Source organism: Polyodon spathula, chromosome 30 (genome assembly GCF_017654505.1).
Source record: "Polyodon spathula isolate WHYD16114869_AA chromosome 30, ASM1765450v1, whole genome shotgun sequence".
NCBI classification, from domain to species: domain Eukaryota; kingdom Metazoa; phylum Chordata; class Actinopteri; order Acipenseriformes; family Polyodontidae; genus Polyodon; species Polyodon spathula.
Window position 1 is genome coordinate 4,295,476 of NC_054563.1, and position 15,579 is coordinate 4,311,054.

At 38.8% G+C, this 15,579-nt stretch overlaps 1 protein-coding gene across 6 annotated transcripts in view; it reads left to right on the forward strand.

The window, feature by feature from the left end:
- Positions 1 to 15,579, forward strand: part of fam168a (family with sequence similarity 168 member A) — a 63,892-nt gene that overhangs the window by 11,525 nt on the left and 36,788 nt on the right. For 5 of the 6 annotated variants that reach the window (XM_041233005.1, XM_041233008.1, XM_041233006.1 and 2 more), the window contains exons 2-3: positions 7,108 to 7,214; positions 15,109 to 15,200. In XM_041233005.1, the coding sequence (XP_041088939.1) occupies positions 7,144 to 7,214; positions 15,109 to 15,200 (163 nt within the window). In that variant the 5' untranslated portion in view covers positions 7,108 to 7,143. The remainder of the gene's footprint in view (positions 1 to 7,107; positions 7,215 to 15,108; positions 15,201 to 15,579) is intronic. The other variant, XM_041233007.1, reaches the window with a different exon arrangement.

A 15,579-nucleotide genomic window follows, 5' to 3' on the forward strand; every position in this document is an offset into this window, starting at 1 on the left:
GGCCCTGATGTATCCCTGTAACGGGTGCTTTGTTAGTGTGTGGGTATCCACTGAGAGATGAGACGGAGGGTTTCAGATTGAAAACGCAGCTCAGGCGTCCAGGTTTTATCACGGGCAGTTGCAGTGGTTGTTTGCCAGCTCTAGGGTACCAGCAGTGGTATCTCTAGGGCGGAAGGCGATATACAACAATGGGCATAAAGATATATAAAACGGCAAAACAAAACATGGTACAAAAACTACTAAGAAACAAAAGGTGGCCAGGCTCAGGCCGTGCTCTGCTCCCGCTACACAGGGAGGTGAGGGTTCACTTTCCCTGGATATCCACATAGTCATGAGTTTCCACACTGTTACACTAAGAACAGAACCAGACAAAAGAACAACGAACAAAGGGCTGGCCGTCCCTTTTTAAAGGCAGGTTAGTGGGGTTAATTGATTAGCGATTATTCAATTGACACCTGGTCACCTGCTGCACATTACATTTTGGCAGGGAGGGAAGTCAAACCTGCCAGCCCTACCACATCTAGCACGCACTTTGTTTTTATAGCATTGTAATACATTTTATTTTTAAACAAATCAAAACAATGTATTTATAAAAGGCAAATTAAAACATACTATTTACAGGGGCAGGCCTCTGCCCTGCCACAGTCACACTTGTGCTTTGTTAATTATAAAAAAAAGTTACACCAGCTGCATTACATGGTTAATGTTATTTCTGTGTGGGCTGGGAGTCAGTGGGGAGAGAAAGCTATTTTAATATGTTCATGCAGCGCTCACTTAATTAAATTTAGATGTGATAAATTGCATACCCGACCAGTACATTTTATTTATGATTCCTCAGGAAAGTTTGTGTTGGGTCTGGCTCTCAATTCAAAGTATTCTTGCTGCCTTTGATGCATCCTGTTCTTTTAAATCTAGTTTGTTTCATAGTACTTACATTTGATCTCAATGCAAGTCTTATATAATACAGGAGATGATCTGCATAAATGTTTGTGCATCTAGAGCCCCTTTCACACTGGTACTCCTACCTGTGTTCTGGCTACCCGATGTGGGTCTTCAACATGCTTTGACTTGGGTTGAGACTAAATGCACGCTGGCCGTTCGTGAGCTGAGGAAGTAACAAACAGCCACGCCTTTGTGAAGGTGCAAGAAACTTTTCTGTTTATTCTGTTAGCTATATTTCTGTTGATTTTGAGACAGAGCATGAGCCAGGTTGCAGCAGGAATGAAGAAACATTTGCGCTAATCAACATGTAGGCTGACCTTTCAATCCAGAGAAGCTTGGATGGAGGCATCTAACAAGCTGCTTCCAGGGCATTGATTCGTGCATTGTGCACTTGCGTCTGTCACCCAGGTCAACCCAGCTTTCTGAAAAGCAGTGTGAAATAGAGTACCCGATCCGCTTGACACCTGGTCGGGACCAGGGTAGAATGTGCCAGTGTGAAACGGGCTTAGTATGGCACTGATTTCAAGTGACCAGTCTGCCAGTCTTTAGTGATTCTTTAGGGACAAGTCCCCATTTATCAATGATTAACACCTCCAGTTCCTCCAAAGCTGAAAATTAGCAGGCAACTCTGATTTCCAGAAAGGCTACAGTGTATAAAGTCAACATTTTTCTTATGAAACATTTGCAGTTTGTCCTTAGGCAAATTTTACAGAATACATGTTGGACATGTAATTTGCATTTACATAAAAAATGGCGTGCGCCAGTACATGTTAGGTGTTAATCTGCTATGAAAAGGCTTGTACAAGCAAACCTTTTCATTTTCTCTGAATTCAGTCTCCAGTATTTCTCAGAAATAAATTCACACTTTCTTTTTTAATTGGCCTTCCATGGTTTCCTTTGGCTTGCACTTGGGTATAGGCACATAGCTTGATTTGGTTTGGGTAGCTACCAGCAGAGTGTTTATTGGCAGTCCTTCCTAACTAGAAGTTGTGAACCCACAGGAATCACTGATTGGGAATCTTTTTAGTATTTAAACATGAAAGGAGCTTATATTGTGTTGCAAGTCTGCTGCCTGTGTTTCAGCTGCTAATACTGTATCATAAACCACTGGAGATGCCAAATTCGTATTTTCAGTTGTAGGAAAATATTATCCCCATATTTGGCTGCAATATTGTGGTTAATTAGTTTCTGTATGACAAAGACCAAACACTTTGAGATGTTGGCTTCGTACTTGCTACTCGACTATATTCTGGGATTTATTTCCAAGATCATTTTTGCAAACCATCAGATTGCAGATTCAATTTTGTTCACTCTAAAAACCGTTGATGATTTTGCTATATGTATTGTTGAAGTACTAATGAAAATTAAATGTGCCGATGCTGGGTTACAATATATTCATCAATAATTGCAAATGTGTTTGTAACCTCAACATTTTACTGGCACTTTGGATTAATATGCATGTTGTATCTCTTGTTTTCTGCATTTATTCCTATACTGTAAGAGCCCCCCTCTTGTGCACACGAGTGCACACACACACTCTGTTGCCTGTATTTTATTTCGGTGGAAACGTTCATTATATTGCATCAGCATCTTTCTCTGCTTGTTCCATTGAACGGCAGTAGAGCTTCCAATATTGCAGTGGGGCTTATTACCTGTCAGATAGGGTTGCCGTGTAATTGCGTTCTGAATCATTGCTTTATCTGTCGCTCCGAGCCGGGGCGGCTGACCTTAGGGTTTTTTTTCTGCTGTGATTTGAGGCGTGCTACCAGTGTGCTCCGCCGCTGCCTTCTCTGGCAGCCGTGTGTCTGATACTGTGATTTAACACCACCTCGCTTTCTTTTTGCCTGCCTGCACGTCATTACAGTGGCGTTCCGTGATCATTGCTTTGTGTGGGCAGGCAATAAAAGCACTAATTTTTTTTACTTTTTTTTTTTTTTTTTTTTAAAGATTGCTTTAACAGTACTATGTGTGTTAGACTGCTTGAATCTGTAATGTATTGTATGAGTCCTAAAACCAGCTGACATTTCAGCACTAGAGCATCTTGTTTGGAAGCAAAGTGCCAGAAACTGAAGTCTACTGTAGCAGTGGGGAAAAGCTGTCACGGATATCTGTCGTTTATTTCCAGGCGCACACATATCGTACATGGTAGAAATAGTGTGCATCCGTCAGCAAGTGCCACTACAGTGTGTGCCAGTGACCTAGAATGACAATACCCTTCAGTAAAACAACGCTGATTTGAATCCCGGTGAGCTTGTTCTGTTCTGTACCAGTGCATTCTGACAGTACTGTACCTTTCTGAGCTACACGTGCTGTAAAAAGAGAGAGAGGGCGTTGCAGAACTCAACTCCTGCTTAATGGAATTCAAGGGCACTGCAGTTTTTGTTCTTATGCGGCACACTGGGGTGGGGAAGGGGGAGGGCTGCTGGAGGTGTGGTGATGTGGAGTGGATAAGGGACCAGCTGGTGTGTACAGGCAGTGTTTATTTAAGCTTTTGAGGTTTTTTTTATTCTGTTTGTTTGACTCATTCTTTTTTTTTTTTTTTTTGCATGGAAGTTAAAACTGTCAGCCTTCCAGGCGATAAGTAGGTCAGTTGGTGTTAAATTGGAGATACTTTCCCATTTCATAAAGCTGTAAAGTAGTAACCAGTTCAGTTTTTGTCGTATTACTGCAGCAGAGAGAGTGAGAGCGCTCCCTTGTGTAATGTAACCTTCCTTTGCTTCCTACTTTACACTAGGCTAGGCTCTTGTAATGACCAATGAGGGAGTGCTGCTGGCTTGCTCAGTTGGTTGACGCACTGTAGCTGCCGGAGCCCTGGGTTCAAACCCGTGTCTTGGGTCGCATTCAGGGCTCTTTTCCATTGAATTGGCTGAACTACAGTTGGAGGGTTTAATGAAAGTTTTGTAATTTGAATAGTGTGTTGATGAATCTGGATTATAGGCTGGATAAGCAGACTTTTATAAAGACCTTTATATTAAGCGCTTTGTGATAGTGGTTTACTGTGAAAGGTGCTGTATAAAATAGATTGAATGATTATTGCCACCCGTCACCTGATAATTTTAATACTACTGTACTTGTTAATAATGTAGTTCTAAAATCAGGACTTGATGTGGGTTTGGCTGGGATTTCACAGAACAGTTCATCTGTAGTTAATAATGATTATTGATCTGGTTCAATGTGTATCGTCTAGCGGGCTGCCTGATGTGATCTGTATTGTATCAGGACCTTGTGTATTATTGTTTTTGCACTGTAGCCTGTCCACAATTAATACTATATACCAAGTATATAGACAGTTTAAGACTACAGTGTTCAATTGATTGAAGCATACTGTATCAGAATAATGTTAATGTGATTGTGAACGTTTAATTCCTCTCATGCTTGTTTCAATAAAGATGAATATATTTTTTAAATCTAAAGGGCACAGTTAAGGTATGGGACAAACACAGTATCTGGTTCCAGTTCCAGCAGGAGGAGTTGTAATGTGTATACTAGAGTTGTAAATCGAACCCTGAATTTGACATTGATTATCGTGCAAATTCTAATGATGATTATTGACCATTATCCAGTTAAAATGCTTTCATGAATAAAATTCCCTCACAGTAACAGTTTAAAGGAGCAATAAGTCAGATTTCATTTTTTTTTATTGTTTATTATTTTTTGTAGTATGTTAGCTGTAGCTCTACTGTACCGCAACTGTAAATTTAAGGATGTTGGAAATGGTGGTTTGTGAAATATTACATACCAGACTAAATTACTCGATGATAAATTAATTCATAAATGCATGTGAACTATAAGAATTAAGCGATGGAGTACTCCAGAGAGAAATACCCCTCACCCCTCCCTGTCATTCTTCTCTTACTTTTCTTTCTTTGATTTCCTCTTTCTATGTCAGTCCGAACACACACAGTTGTTGCTTTAGGACTACTTCGCTTTTTATAGTGTGTTCAATTGTGCACTCGCTTTTGTGCTATAATCAGAATACAGCCCTAAGAGTTTATTTATATAGACAGTAAGAGTTTAAGATGTTCGAGTTAATAAAAGGTTGTTAAAACATACTTTTCATGTGTTTTCCTTGATTGACTATATAAAATAGGTAGTAAATGAAAAAATGATTTAAATCAACAATTAAAAAAAAAAAAAAAAAAATCAAGTGATTTTTAAATCGTGATTCAAATCAGTGATTTAGATCGACTTGATTTAAATCAGCCAACCCTGGTTTTAAGACATGTTTGATAAATACATTGATATTTAAATATAGCACTGTCCAATTTTCATATTCCTGCTGTTACTAGCCTTTGCCTTGTTTAGTGTAAAATCTGACAAAATTTAAGAAAAATCAACCCCACTGTCCAAAGGAGAGAAAAAACAAGGTTTAAAAACTACATGAACAATATGGCCGGTTCACATGGAATTAATTCCATGTCTCATTTGTTTCTAATTTTGTTGTTGGTTACAATTTGTGAATCACTTGGCCCAGCTTCTGCTAGCGAATGCGCCGCGGCTACAGAGATGAAGGTCACTTTTTGCTGTCATATTTTAATCAAAACTTTTACATGACTTTGCATAACCACTTAGATTTGCATTATCTGAAATGAATACAACTGTATTGTCATATGCAAATCTGCAAAGTAATTGTTTTTTGTTTCTTTGGTATTTTTTTTTTTTTTTTTTTTTTTTTTTACTGATTTTGAGAATTGGTGGTGATCTGAAGCTGACCTCTACAATCTTACTCTTTCACCTCATTCACACAGAGACTTATTTAGATGCAAAGTTGTGATCAATTGAGTTTCTCTAAATGTAGCATTGCTGCGATAGTCGTATCCACGCAGTGGAATATCGATTGCACAGGGCATTGGAGGAGGAGGAGGAGGAGGAGGAGGAGGAGGACTGAGGAGACGCTGCTGCTATGCACTTCACTTGTCCTTCATTTATCACTGTCTGGAGACCAGGACTTTCTGTCTTTTTTATGAAACATTTGTTAAAACAAATGGGATTTTAATGGGGTTTAATGATCTTGCTTGCTGCAGGTGTGGTGTGCGTTATGAAGGGGGGAGGGGAGTGCGCCGACAGGAAGGATAGCATTATAGAACACGGTATGGTAACTGCTTGATTGGATTTTGAGCTCTAAGCCTTCCTACTCCTGAAGGCTTCTGGTGGTTTGGTTATCTTATTCAAATAAACGCCTCGGCCCAAGGTCGTCCCAGTCACAGCACACGCACAGCACTGACCCTCTTGTGTTGTTGGCTAGGTGTCATGTAGTGTACAAAGCTAAATGTATTTATTTTGAGAAGAGGTGTGATATGAATGTTTTGTACCCTTTATAGAACTTGTTTTAATCTGTTTGGGGTGTGGGGGGGGTATGATGTTTGCCAGTGCCCGGGAGTATTGAATGTATGCTGCCTTATTGTACCAGGTTTGTAATGTACTATATATATGTGCTGAAGGCTAAAATAACTTTTTCTCCTGTATTTTAAGATGTTTTTTACTCTTTCTGAATAAAATAGTTTTGAAATTCACAAAACTATTTTACCAAAAACACATACTTTGAATATAAACATTCTTTCAAATGTTCTAATCTTTATGAAATAAGGTCAATTTTTATATCTGTTCCCATGAATGGAATGGTAACGTACATTGTTTTAATAACTTAAATGTTGTATTTCTAGCATTTGATTACATTCAGTTCAATTAGAACGAATGTATTCATTTAGTTTGGTTGAAATAATGCAAGCAATTTGCCAACAGGTAACTTACATTGTGTGTGTGTGTGTGACAGAAATCATCATTTACAGTACTAGCACACAGATTTAAAATGTTTGTTTTTCAGAAATATCCAAACTACTTTGAAAGAGTTCGTAAAGAGTCTGGGTTTTAAAATGTCTTGGTGGAGGGCTGGAGGTGAGGGGGGTTAGCACAGATGGTGGAACCAGTCCTGGAAGGTCCTAAAACTAGCAACAAATATCCCAACTTCATTTTGTTTTTACTTGTGTATTTCATTTCAACACGCACTGTTTAGTTTAGGTTAGCTTCATGAGTTTTCCTTAGCTCTTACTACAATACCGTCTCTCTTTATCCAGTACATGTCATACTGCTATTACTGTACCAACATATGAAGTGTTCATTTTGATGATGCCCGTTATAATCATGAACTCTTGATGTATTTTTCAGATTGCATATCCATTCCCTACATTAGCTTTTCCGAAAATGGCAAGCGGGCACCCTACTGACAAATTCAGTTTCTTGTACCAACCTGAAAGCTGTCAAAACTTGAAGAGGTTAGTGTAGAACCACTTACATGCTTTAATATCCGACACTGCATATCATGGGACTGGAGCAGGATGCAAGGGAAAGCCACCTTGCCCAATGCCCCTGAAATACAAGAAAATGTAAAATTGAATATATATTGTGGATTTCCAGTATGAAAGTCCCATTCAAAACACATGATGTGGGATTAGATTCATGTCATCTATATTGTTTTTAACAGTTTTTAAACCCCACAGATGGAGCGTTTTCCAGACTCTTCTGGTGGTACTAGTGTATTGCCAGGACACGTTGGTACTTGTAAGAACTGAATGCATCCATAATTGTGAATGTCAGACTGCTGGATCTGCACTTGTCAACTCCCCTGTAAATGAAACTTTTTGGTGAAAATTGGGAGAGAATCAGATTGATGCTGCTGTGCATATGGTGGATTTGACAAGTGAGGGTCTTTTTAAGAGCCTCCTGTACTACACAGTACATTTTTAGAAGTTATCTTTTATGCTTGTGTTAAATGCAGTTGTTTGTTTTCCCTTTCAGTTTAATTGTTATCTGAACAATTAGATGCTGTGTTTGATGTAATGTTTTAAAATGTTTTAGTGTCGCATTTCCTGTCCAACCAAAAATTGTTTGCAAAGTTGTATTCCCTAATTTGGTCTCACTGCACTGCAAGTACTTCAGCAAGAACTGAGGCTAACTTACCACCAGGTTTTGAATCGGCAGTCAAACCACCTTGGACACACGAAGAATGGTCCTAATTTAGCCTCCCAGTTTGTGCTGTGCTCTCAATTATTATTATTTTTTTTGCACATCGTACCTGTACTGGTGCAGTAAACAATTAGATTGCATGTGTAACTGTTGAGACAATTACATCCAGCGCTGCAACTTGAAATTGATTGTATTTTATGTGCAGTTGCCCCCCCCCCCCCCCCCCCCCCCCCCCCATTCTAACCCTTCCTCCACCTGCAGGGACCACGGGACCTCACTGCTGCTGCTTCAGTCAATTAACCCGCCTCGAGGTTTTGAAAAGCTGTCATCATGAGGTTTACTGTGCTTTAGACTTTGCTGAAGTCTTCTCAGATATATTAAACTACTTTAAAAGTGCATGTCTCCTTTCCATTACAATTTCATTACAGTAGATTATTCTGTTAATAATTCCATTGAAGCTTATGCAGTTATCAAGAATATGAATCTATCGGGGAATTAACAGACATGTGCTTCACAGTTTGATGTATGCAACGCGGATGTGCAGGTTTCAGGTCTGGAATGAATTGAAATGCACTGTAGTTCTCGGATACACCAGTACAGTTTGTGTTAACTGCAGCAGGTGCAATTGGTTCAAGATGGGGAATGCCACATATGACCTAATGACCAGAATATACTAGTTTAGCATATCTTTTTTTTTTTTTTTTTTTTTTTTTTAGATTAAACAGTGTTTTATTACTGTAAAAATGCATAGAACTCGCCGTACTTTTAACTTAGTTTTTATATAGCCTTTAGAAGTGAACAATTGGCTCAGCTCCGTTTTTGTGCTCCTGTAATGTTTTTGGTTTCCAGATGAGCTTGAGTGCTTTGGTAACTGACCCAGGTGTAGAATGTGCCAGGCAGATCTGATTGCCCTTGCAACCTTTTCCACGCATCTGTTTGTGGTTTGAATTTCAGCTCCATTAGACAGGTTTAAAGTTGGCCACTAATGAAGCACTTGATATATTTAAAAGGTTAAAGTTGTCCGAGACACGTAAGAATGCAAAGACAGTTGTCTTTGGGATGTACATAATTCACTTCTGCATGTATACCCTAGTTTCCTAAAACACACGCAACGTGTTTAATCACGGTACCAGAGGAACCACACACTGTTAATTTATATTAAACTAATACTGTAGTAAGAATTGGGTTAAAATGTCACTTCTCTGATCAAAGAATAATGCTAATTTATCACTTTGTACACAAATGTATCCAAGTAATGCCACTGGAAATATCTAGATAGAATGTTTGCCCTCTGCTGTTCTCATGGCATTCTCTTGAGATTGCTGCTTATGTTGACTTAAAGCTGTACCAACACAAAAATAAATAAATAAAGGTGGCTAAAGTAAGTCCCTGAGGGTCACTGTTGTGCTGGATATGCAACTAGGCCACCCAAAATGAATGATCTAAGTGTCTTCTGAGGGACAAGAAAGCTATTTATCTGCTATTGTGCGAGAGACAGCATCATATGTGGAGTATGACCCCTGGAAAGAGGACCAGACCACTAACAGGCCATTCCAGACCGTGCTTTTGTTTCAGCTGTGCCCTTAATGCGCAGGCTTTGTCAGCATTGGTTTCCAAGTGCACTCCAAGACATTCATTTTGTAGTAGTTTATTCAGAGAATAATGCAATGGTTAAATATGAAGTGTATATATTTAACCAATCAGAAACCAAAGCCTTTTGACAGCTTAGCTTGTATACAGTACTTTCCTGCCCTAAAAGATTATATCACCTGACTGACTTTGCCGCTTTAAAGACATTGGTGCGCACACACACACACACACACACACACACACACACACACACACGTATTCATATATGAAGCTTTTTGCTGCTTTTTTTTGTATGTTGAGTACTGGAGATTTATGATGGTTTTCAAATAAACAACTGCTCTAAAACCAGATGGGGATTATATTATGTATTCCTCTGGAAGAAAGAGAGAAAAAAAAATTGGATCCTGCCATTCTCCCAATAGACTGCAGTCTCTTGACAGTTGTACAGTAAGCTGGTGCCATCACGATCAGCAGCCAGGCTTCAGATAATTACCTTGGGCATGCATGGGTAAAATAGAAATGAAGGCAGGCGCTCGGGAGACATGTGACGCGAACATGCAAGGCGGGCAGGAGCAGATAGTGGTGACGCAGTGGGGGAGCAGAGTACCGGATGCTGTTGTGGTTCTGTACAGTGTAAGAAATGAGTCTAAGAATGTAGCAAGACCGAGAGGTTGTTGACAATCCAGTCCATTTAACAAGTTTTATCTCCTTCAGTCATAATATCATTTTAATGTCATTTTTCAGAAGGGTGAAGCTGTTCAGGGCTCCTGAGTGGCGCATCCGGTAAAGGCGCTCTGTGTGGAGTGCAGGATGCACCCTATAACCTGGAGATCACAGGTTCATATCCAGGCTACGTCATTTGCCGACCGGGAGTTCCCAGGGGTGGCCCGGGTAGGAAGGGCTCAGGTCGGCAGGGTAATCCTCGGTTCACGGCACACCAGCAGCTCCTGTCGCCGGCAGGGCGTCTGAGGGTCTGCTGTGGAGCCATTCAGGTCTGTGTTGTCCACCGGCACTGTAGGTCTGATGATGGCTTCGCTGTGGACCTGCAGTGTGAAAAAAGATGGCAGGGCATGTTTCGGAGGCGTAGGGGTTACGGCGTTGGACTGAGATCAATACATAGAATTGGCGATTCCGCAATTGAGGAAAAAATGGGGTAAAAAAAATACATTGGTGGCGACTAAGTTTATTTAAAAAAAAAAAAAAAAAATAAAAAAAAAAATGAAACTGTTTATGAAATCTATGGGCTATGAGAAATTTCAAACTGTAGCATACAAGGAAAAGTTATTGTAATAGTAGCTAACAACATAATCCCATACATCTTGCCTGTTTAGCACCATTAAGTACATAGTTCTCAGTGGTGCAGTTTTGAAAGAAACACATGTTTTAGCGAATGTGTTCATTTTAAAACATATCTGTTAGTATAGGATAAAGGAAATATGTTGTACTTGCACTTATGGGACCTTTCCCCTCAGCAGTATCTTCTGGGTTGTAGCATGTTATTGGCTGAAAGCTTGTCAGTAAATAGTGCAAGCAGCTGATTGGTTATTGACAGGTTAACCAAGTGAAAAGACCAAGCAAGTGCAACGCTTATCTGAAAGTATCAGACAGCTTTCCTTAACCAAGTCTAATACAGATGCCATGTTTTAAAATAATAATAAAAACATGTTTACAGTGATATGTGTATCTTGCAAAGCTGGCCTGTTCTGACAGTCTATATATGAAGAATGGAAGTGCACAACAGTTAAGACCTATGGAGTGATTTCGTTAGCTGCAATCACTTTAACGTGGTACAATTATATACCGAGCATCAAAAGAAACTCATTGCTATTGTAACACATTTATTTTCGGGCACGCTTGAGTGACTGTGACTGAAGCACATGCACTTAATCACCTAATTAGTGAGACAGTTGATTGGACACTGGATATGGAGTGATTTCAGCTGTTGATTTGCAAGCTTGAATCAAAGCAATAAAGAAAATCGCAGGAAAAAAACAATATGCCACATCTGTCAAGAGAGCAGCGCCTTCGTGCAATCGGCATGTTGGAGGCTGGACTAGGGCAGTGTTCTGTGGCTTGTCGTCTTGGGTGCTCACAGCCAGCAATTTCAAACCTGGCGAGACAGTATAACCAGACACTGTCAATGACAGGCCACAAACTGGGAGACCAAGAGTCACAACACCTGCCCAAGACTGACGGATCATTTTGCAGCATTTTCGTGATGTCAGTTGTTAATCAGCACAATAAAAAGTCACTGCACCTGCTCTAAAACGGAGTGTTTCATTTTTCGATCATATCTAGTGAATTTTGTCCAAATATAAGTGATAATTTTCTTTTGATGCTCAAATATAAGTAATACGCTTCTTTTGATGCTCAAATATAAGTGATGTGTGTCTTTTGATGCTCAGTATTCATGTATTAACCGAAGGGGCTGTTGCAAGTAAACTGCACTCTGTGGATATATGTTACAGTTTTGTTCTAATAGCCAGTGCTGATGCTGACTTTAAGGCAGCTTGGAACACATGTTTTAATAGTGATCATACATTTTCTTTTTACTTCATCCAAGTTATCATCTTGGTGTGAATGTGCCAACTATTTCTGCCGATCAACTGTAACACTGAAACACAGTTTTATTTAAATAAGACTGCCAAGATCCAACAGACTGCAGCAAGCAGGAAGCAACAGTAGGGAACATGGACTTTGCTTGGCATGATTTCAGCATGGAGTGATTTGGAAGATGGAATCTGAAGTTGATAACAGTGCTCTGCCAAATTTGAGAGAATCGTATGTAATTGAGTAAACCTCCACGAACACCAGTGAGAAAGAAACCAACAAATAAAAATAATTATAAATAGAGTTCATTTTCCACTTAAAATTGCAATTAAATAATTGGATGAAAGAGCTTGTCCTCAAAATCCCAGGACAATGTTTGCAATATTTGTTTGTGGAAAACAAAAACAAAGGTGTAGATGCTCAGTAGCATTTTTTAGTAGTATTTTTAGTAGTATTTTTTTTTTTTTTTTTTAATTCACACACAAAATATATATATATATATATATATATATATATATATATATATATATATATATATATATATATATATATATATATATATAGTTCAGTTTTTCCCCACACTGCACAGTATTTTCAATTGCCAGCAGGTGAAGCCAATTTATCCTGTCACCTAGCTATTTTTCACTTCCCTCTGTGCAGCAGTTATTGGGGCCTCATGCACCCCACTTGACTGCACAAAGGAGTATCCACTAGAAAGTGCCCTGAGGGCATCAGATGATTCTTAATGGTTAGGTTTTAGGGCTGGGGTCGCTTAATGTTGGGGTTGGGTTAAGGTCAGAGTGGGTTGATTTCGTAGAGTTGCCGAGCTCTGGAAGTGAACGTGTAACTGGTTGGCAAACGCCTTCAAATCATGTGATGCCCTCAGGACTCTTTTTAGCGGATATTCCTTTACGCTGCACTCGATTGCACACCGAACCCAGATGAGGCCCCAATATGAGAGACAGGAAGCACAGTAATAGGGTGATGGCTGAATAAATAGACTTCACCTGGGTCAAAGCGAAAGTATGGCAAACTTTAGAGTAATGCTGCATTTCAAAGCTTTGGTTATAAGCCGTTTCAAAACAGTAAGGGTAAGAGCCAGGAAAATAGTTATTGTTCAAGGTAGGCATACTGGAAAAGATGTCACACAAATGTGTTTTAAATGACACAATAATTTGCTACCAGCTGTTTACTTCACTTGTTAAACCACAATAGTAAGAAACAACTTGGCCTGACTGACGTCTGTGTTTTGAATGTTGCCATTTTTGTTTTTCAGTTTATTTAATAAAATACAAACCATGCCCCGATATTAATTGTGTGTATATAATAATTTTGTGTGTGTCTATATATATAAAATCTCTCTCAAACCACCAGTTCTTTTTATTTAAGTATCTAATCAGCTACACAGTGCCATGTGTCGGTGATTTCCAAACTATTTGCTTTAATATGCTAGTTGATGGACTTGACATGTGTTGACGGTTCTGCTGTACATATGTTGTTGTGTAATTTATTTGGCTGAGCTGTTGCCAGGTCCTAATATGGTGCCATTCTGTTTACATTCACAGTCAGCTGGTACATCTGTAACCCAGGCTTCTGGAACTCTTAGTCACCAAGTAGCCGTGTATATTGCAACGTGGAAGCAAACCCTTCTGGGGCCTGTGCCTTGTTCTGTGAATTGCTTGTGTAATTGGCTCAGATCTTTATTTTTAGGTCTTCAAACATCCCCTGTACACTTGATAGGCTACCTTGAAAGGTCCTTGCTAGTTTTGTTGTACAATTCATAAGCATTCCAAAAGCATGACTTCAGTTGGAAGGTTTCACAGCTTCAGTTATATTTATTTCTCTTTCACTTTTTTGAACGCTTTTCAGATAATGAACAGAGTTGCATGCTTTTCTTTCATTCTGCCGTTGAGAATGACGGAGGCGCTATGGATTCTGTACCGATCGCAGTGACAGTTGAAGGATGCGCGGCTGATTCTTCAGGACGTGCTCTTAAATCGGCTGCTGTTTTTTTTTCTTTTTTTTCTGCATTTAGACTAGAGCAGCAGATTGATTTATGAGGAAGGGGCTGTCTAAATTATTAATTATAGCTGCCAGTGGTTACAACTTTTAGTTTGTGACCCGAATTCCAATACAGTGTTAATTGTATTCTTGTTTTTCACTAATTTAACTTAAGGACTAATTTTCAAGGACAGAACAGGAAAATAAAAACTGCTGTTAGTTGTGCTTGGCGCTGCAAATTTTATTTCAATCAAATTCTCAGGATCTCTATTAGATTTTATTGTTATTTTTTATAACATCCATTTTCTTTCTCACAGCCTTTGTATTTGCTCTCTGGTCCATTTCTTTGTTCTGTGATGCAATCCATATCAAACATCCTGACCATAGGAAGATGCACTGTATTTCTTAAACAGAGCAAAAATAAGAACTGTTCACACCCTTAATTTACAGACACTGGCACACTTGAAATTGTTAGTCAGTATAGAGAGAATGCATGTCCATAATGTCAGTGTTTATTATTTATCTATGTATTTTAATCTAGTCATTGGTGTTTCATTATGCCTATGAAGGGTACATTTGCATAGAGCTATTCAACAGTACTGCAGTGTTGTTTTATAGATTTAATTTTTTCTAAAAACTATTTTAATAAAGGTCAGTCTGATTTGGTAACATGTGATTTTAGGGTTTGATTGATAAAACATCCTTGACAAAAACCAAATGATTAAGACTACTCAGTTATGTATAGTCCACCAAGTGAATGATTTCTTGTTAGTTTGAGTACATTGCTACCTCAGTACCAGGCAAACACATCTACATTTGTTTGTTTGTTTATTTAATTACAGAACAGCAGTTTTCCAGTTCATTGTGATAAACCAAATACTGAAAACGAGTGCCATGTGGTTACCTGGTGTTGCCTTTTCCTATCCTTGTTAGGATTATAATCATTCAATGAACTTGTGAAATGCAAGTAATATTCTGAACGAAGTGAATAAGCATAGTGTAGTGTACTCCATTATTTACTGAGCACACCTCTAAATGGTATGTTCTGTGTTTGCTTTCCAGTAAAAGTAGACTGTCTTCCACAATGAATCCTGTTTACAGTCCCGTCCAGCCAGGGACACCCTACGGAAATCCTAAGAACATGGCATACCCAGGTAAGCTTGGCTTGCATGCTTTCTATTCACTTATGTGAGTTCATATTGATTTGGGGGTGTGTTGATCAAAAACGCGCTTCTTGCTTAATTCAGCCTGTCTGTGGCACATTATGCAACCAGTAATCTGCAGCTCTTTATAGAATAACAATCATCTCAGTCCTTTGTGTGTGTCCTTCAGTTTGCCTTTACTTCTGGCTGTCCAGTTATCAATTATTTGCATGATTGGCATGCCGCTTTTTATTTTATTTATTTATTGCACACATTTTGATATAAATATATTTGCTGAACATTACATTCATCCATGATTGTAAATGTGGTGCTTAAATATATATATATATATATATATATATATATATATATATATATATATATATATATA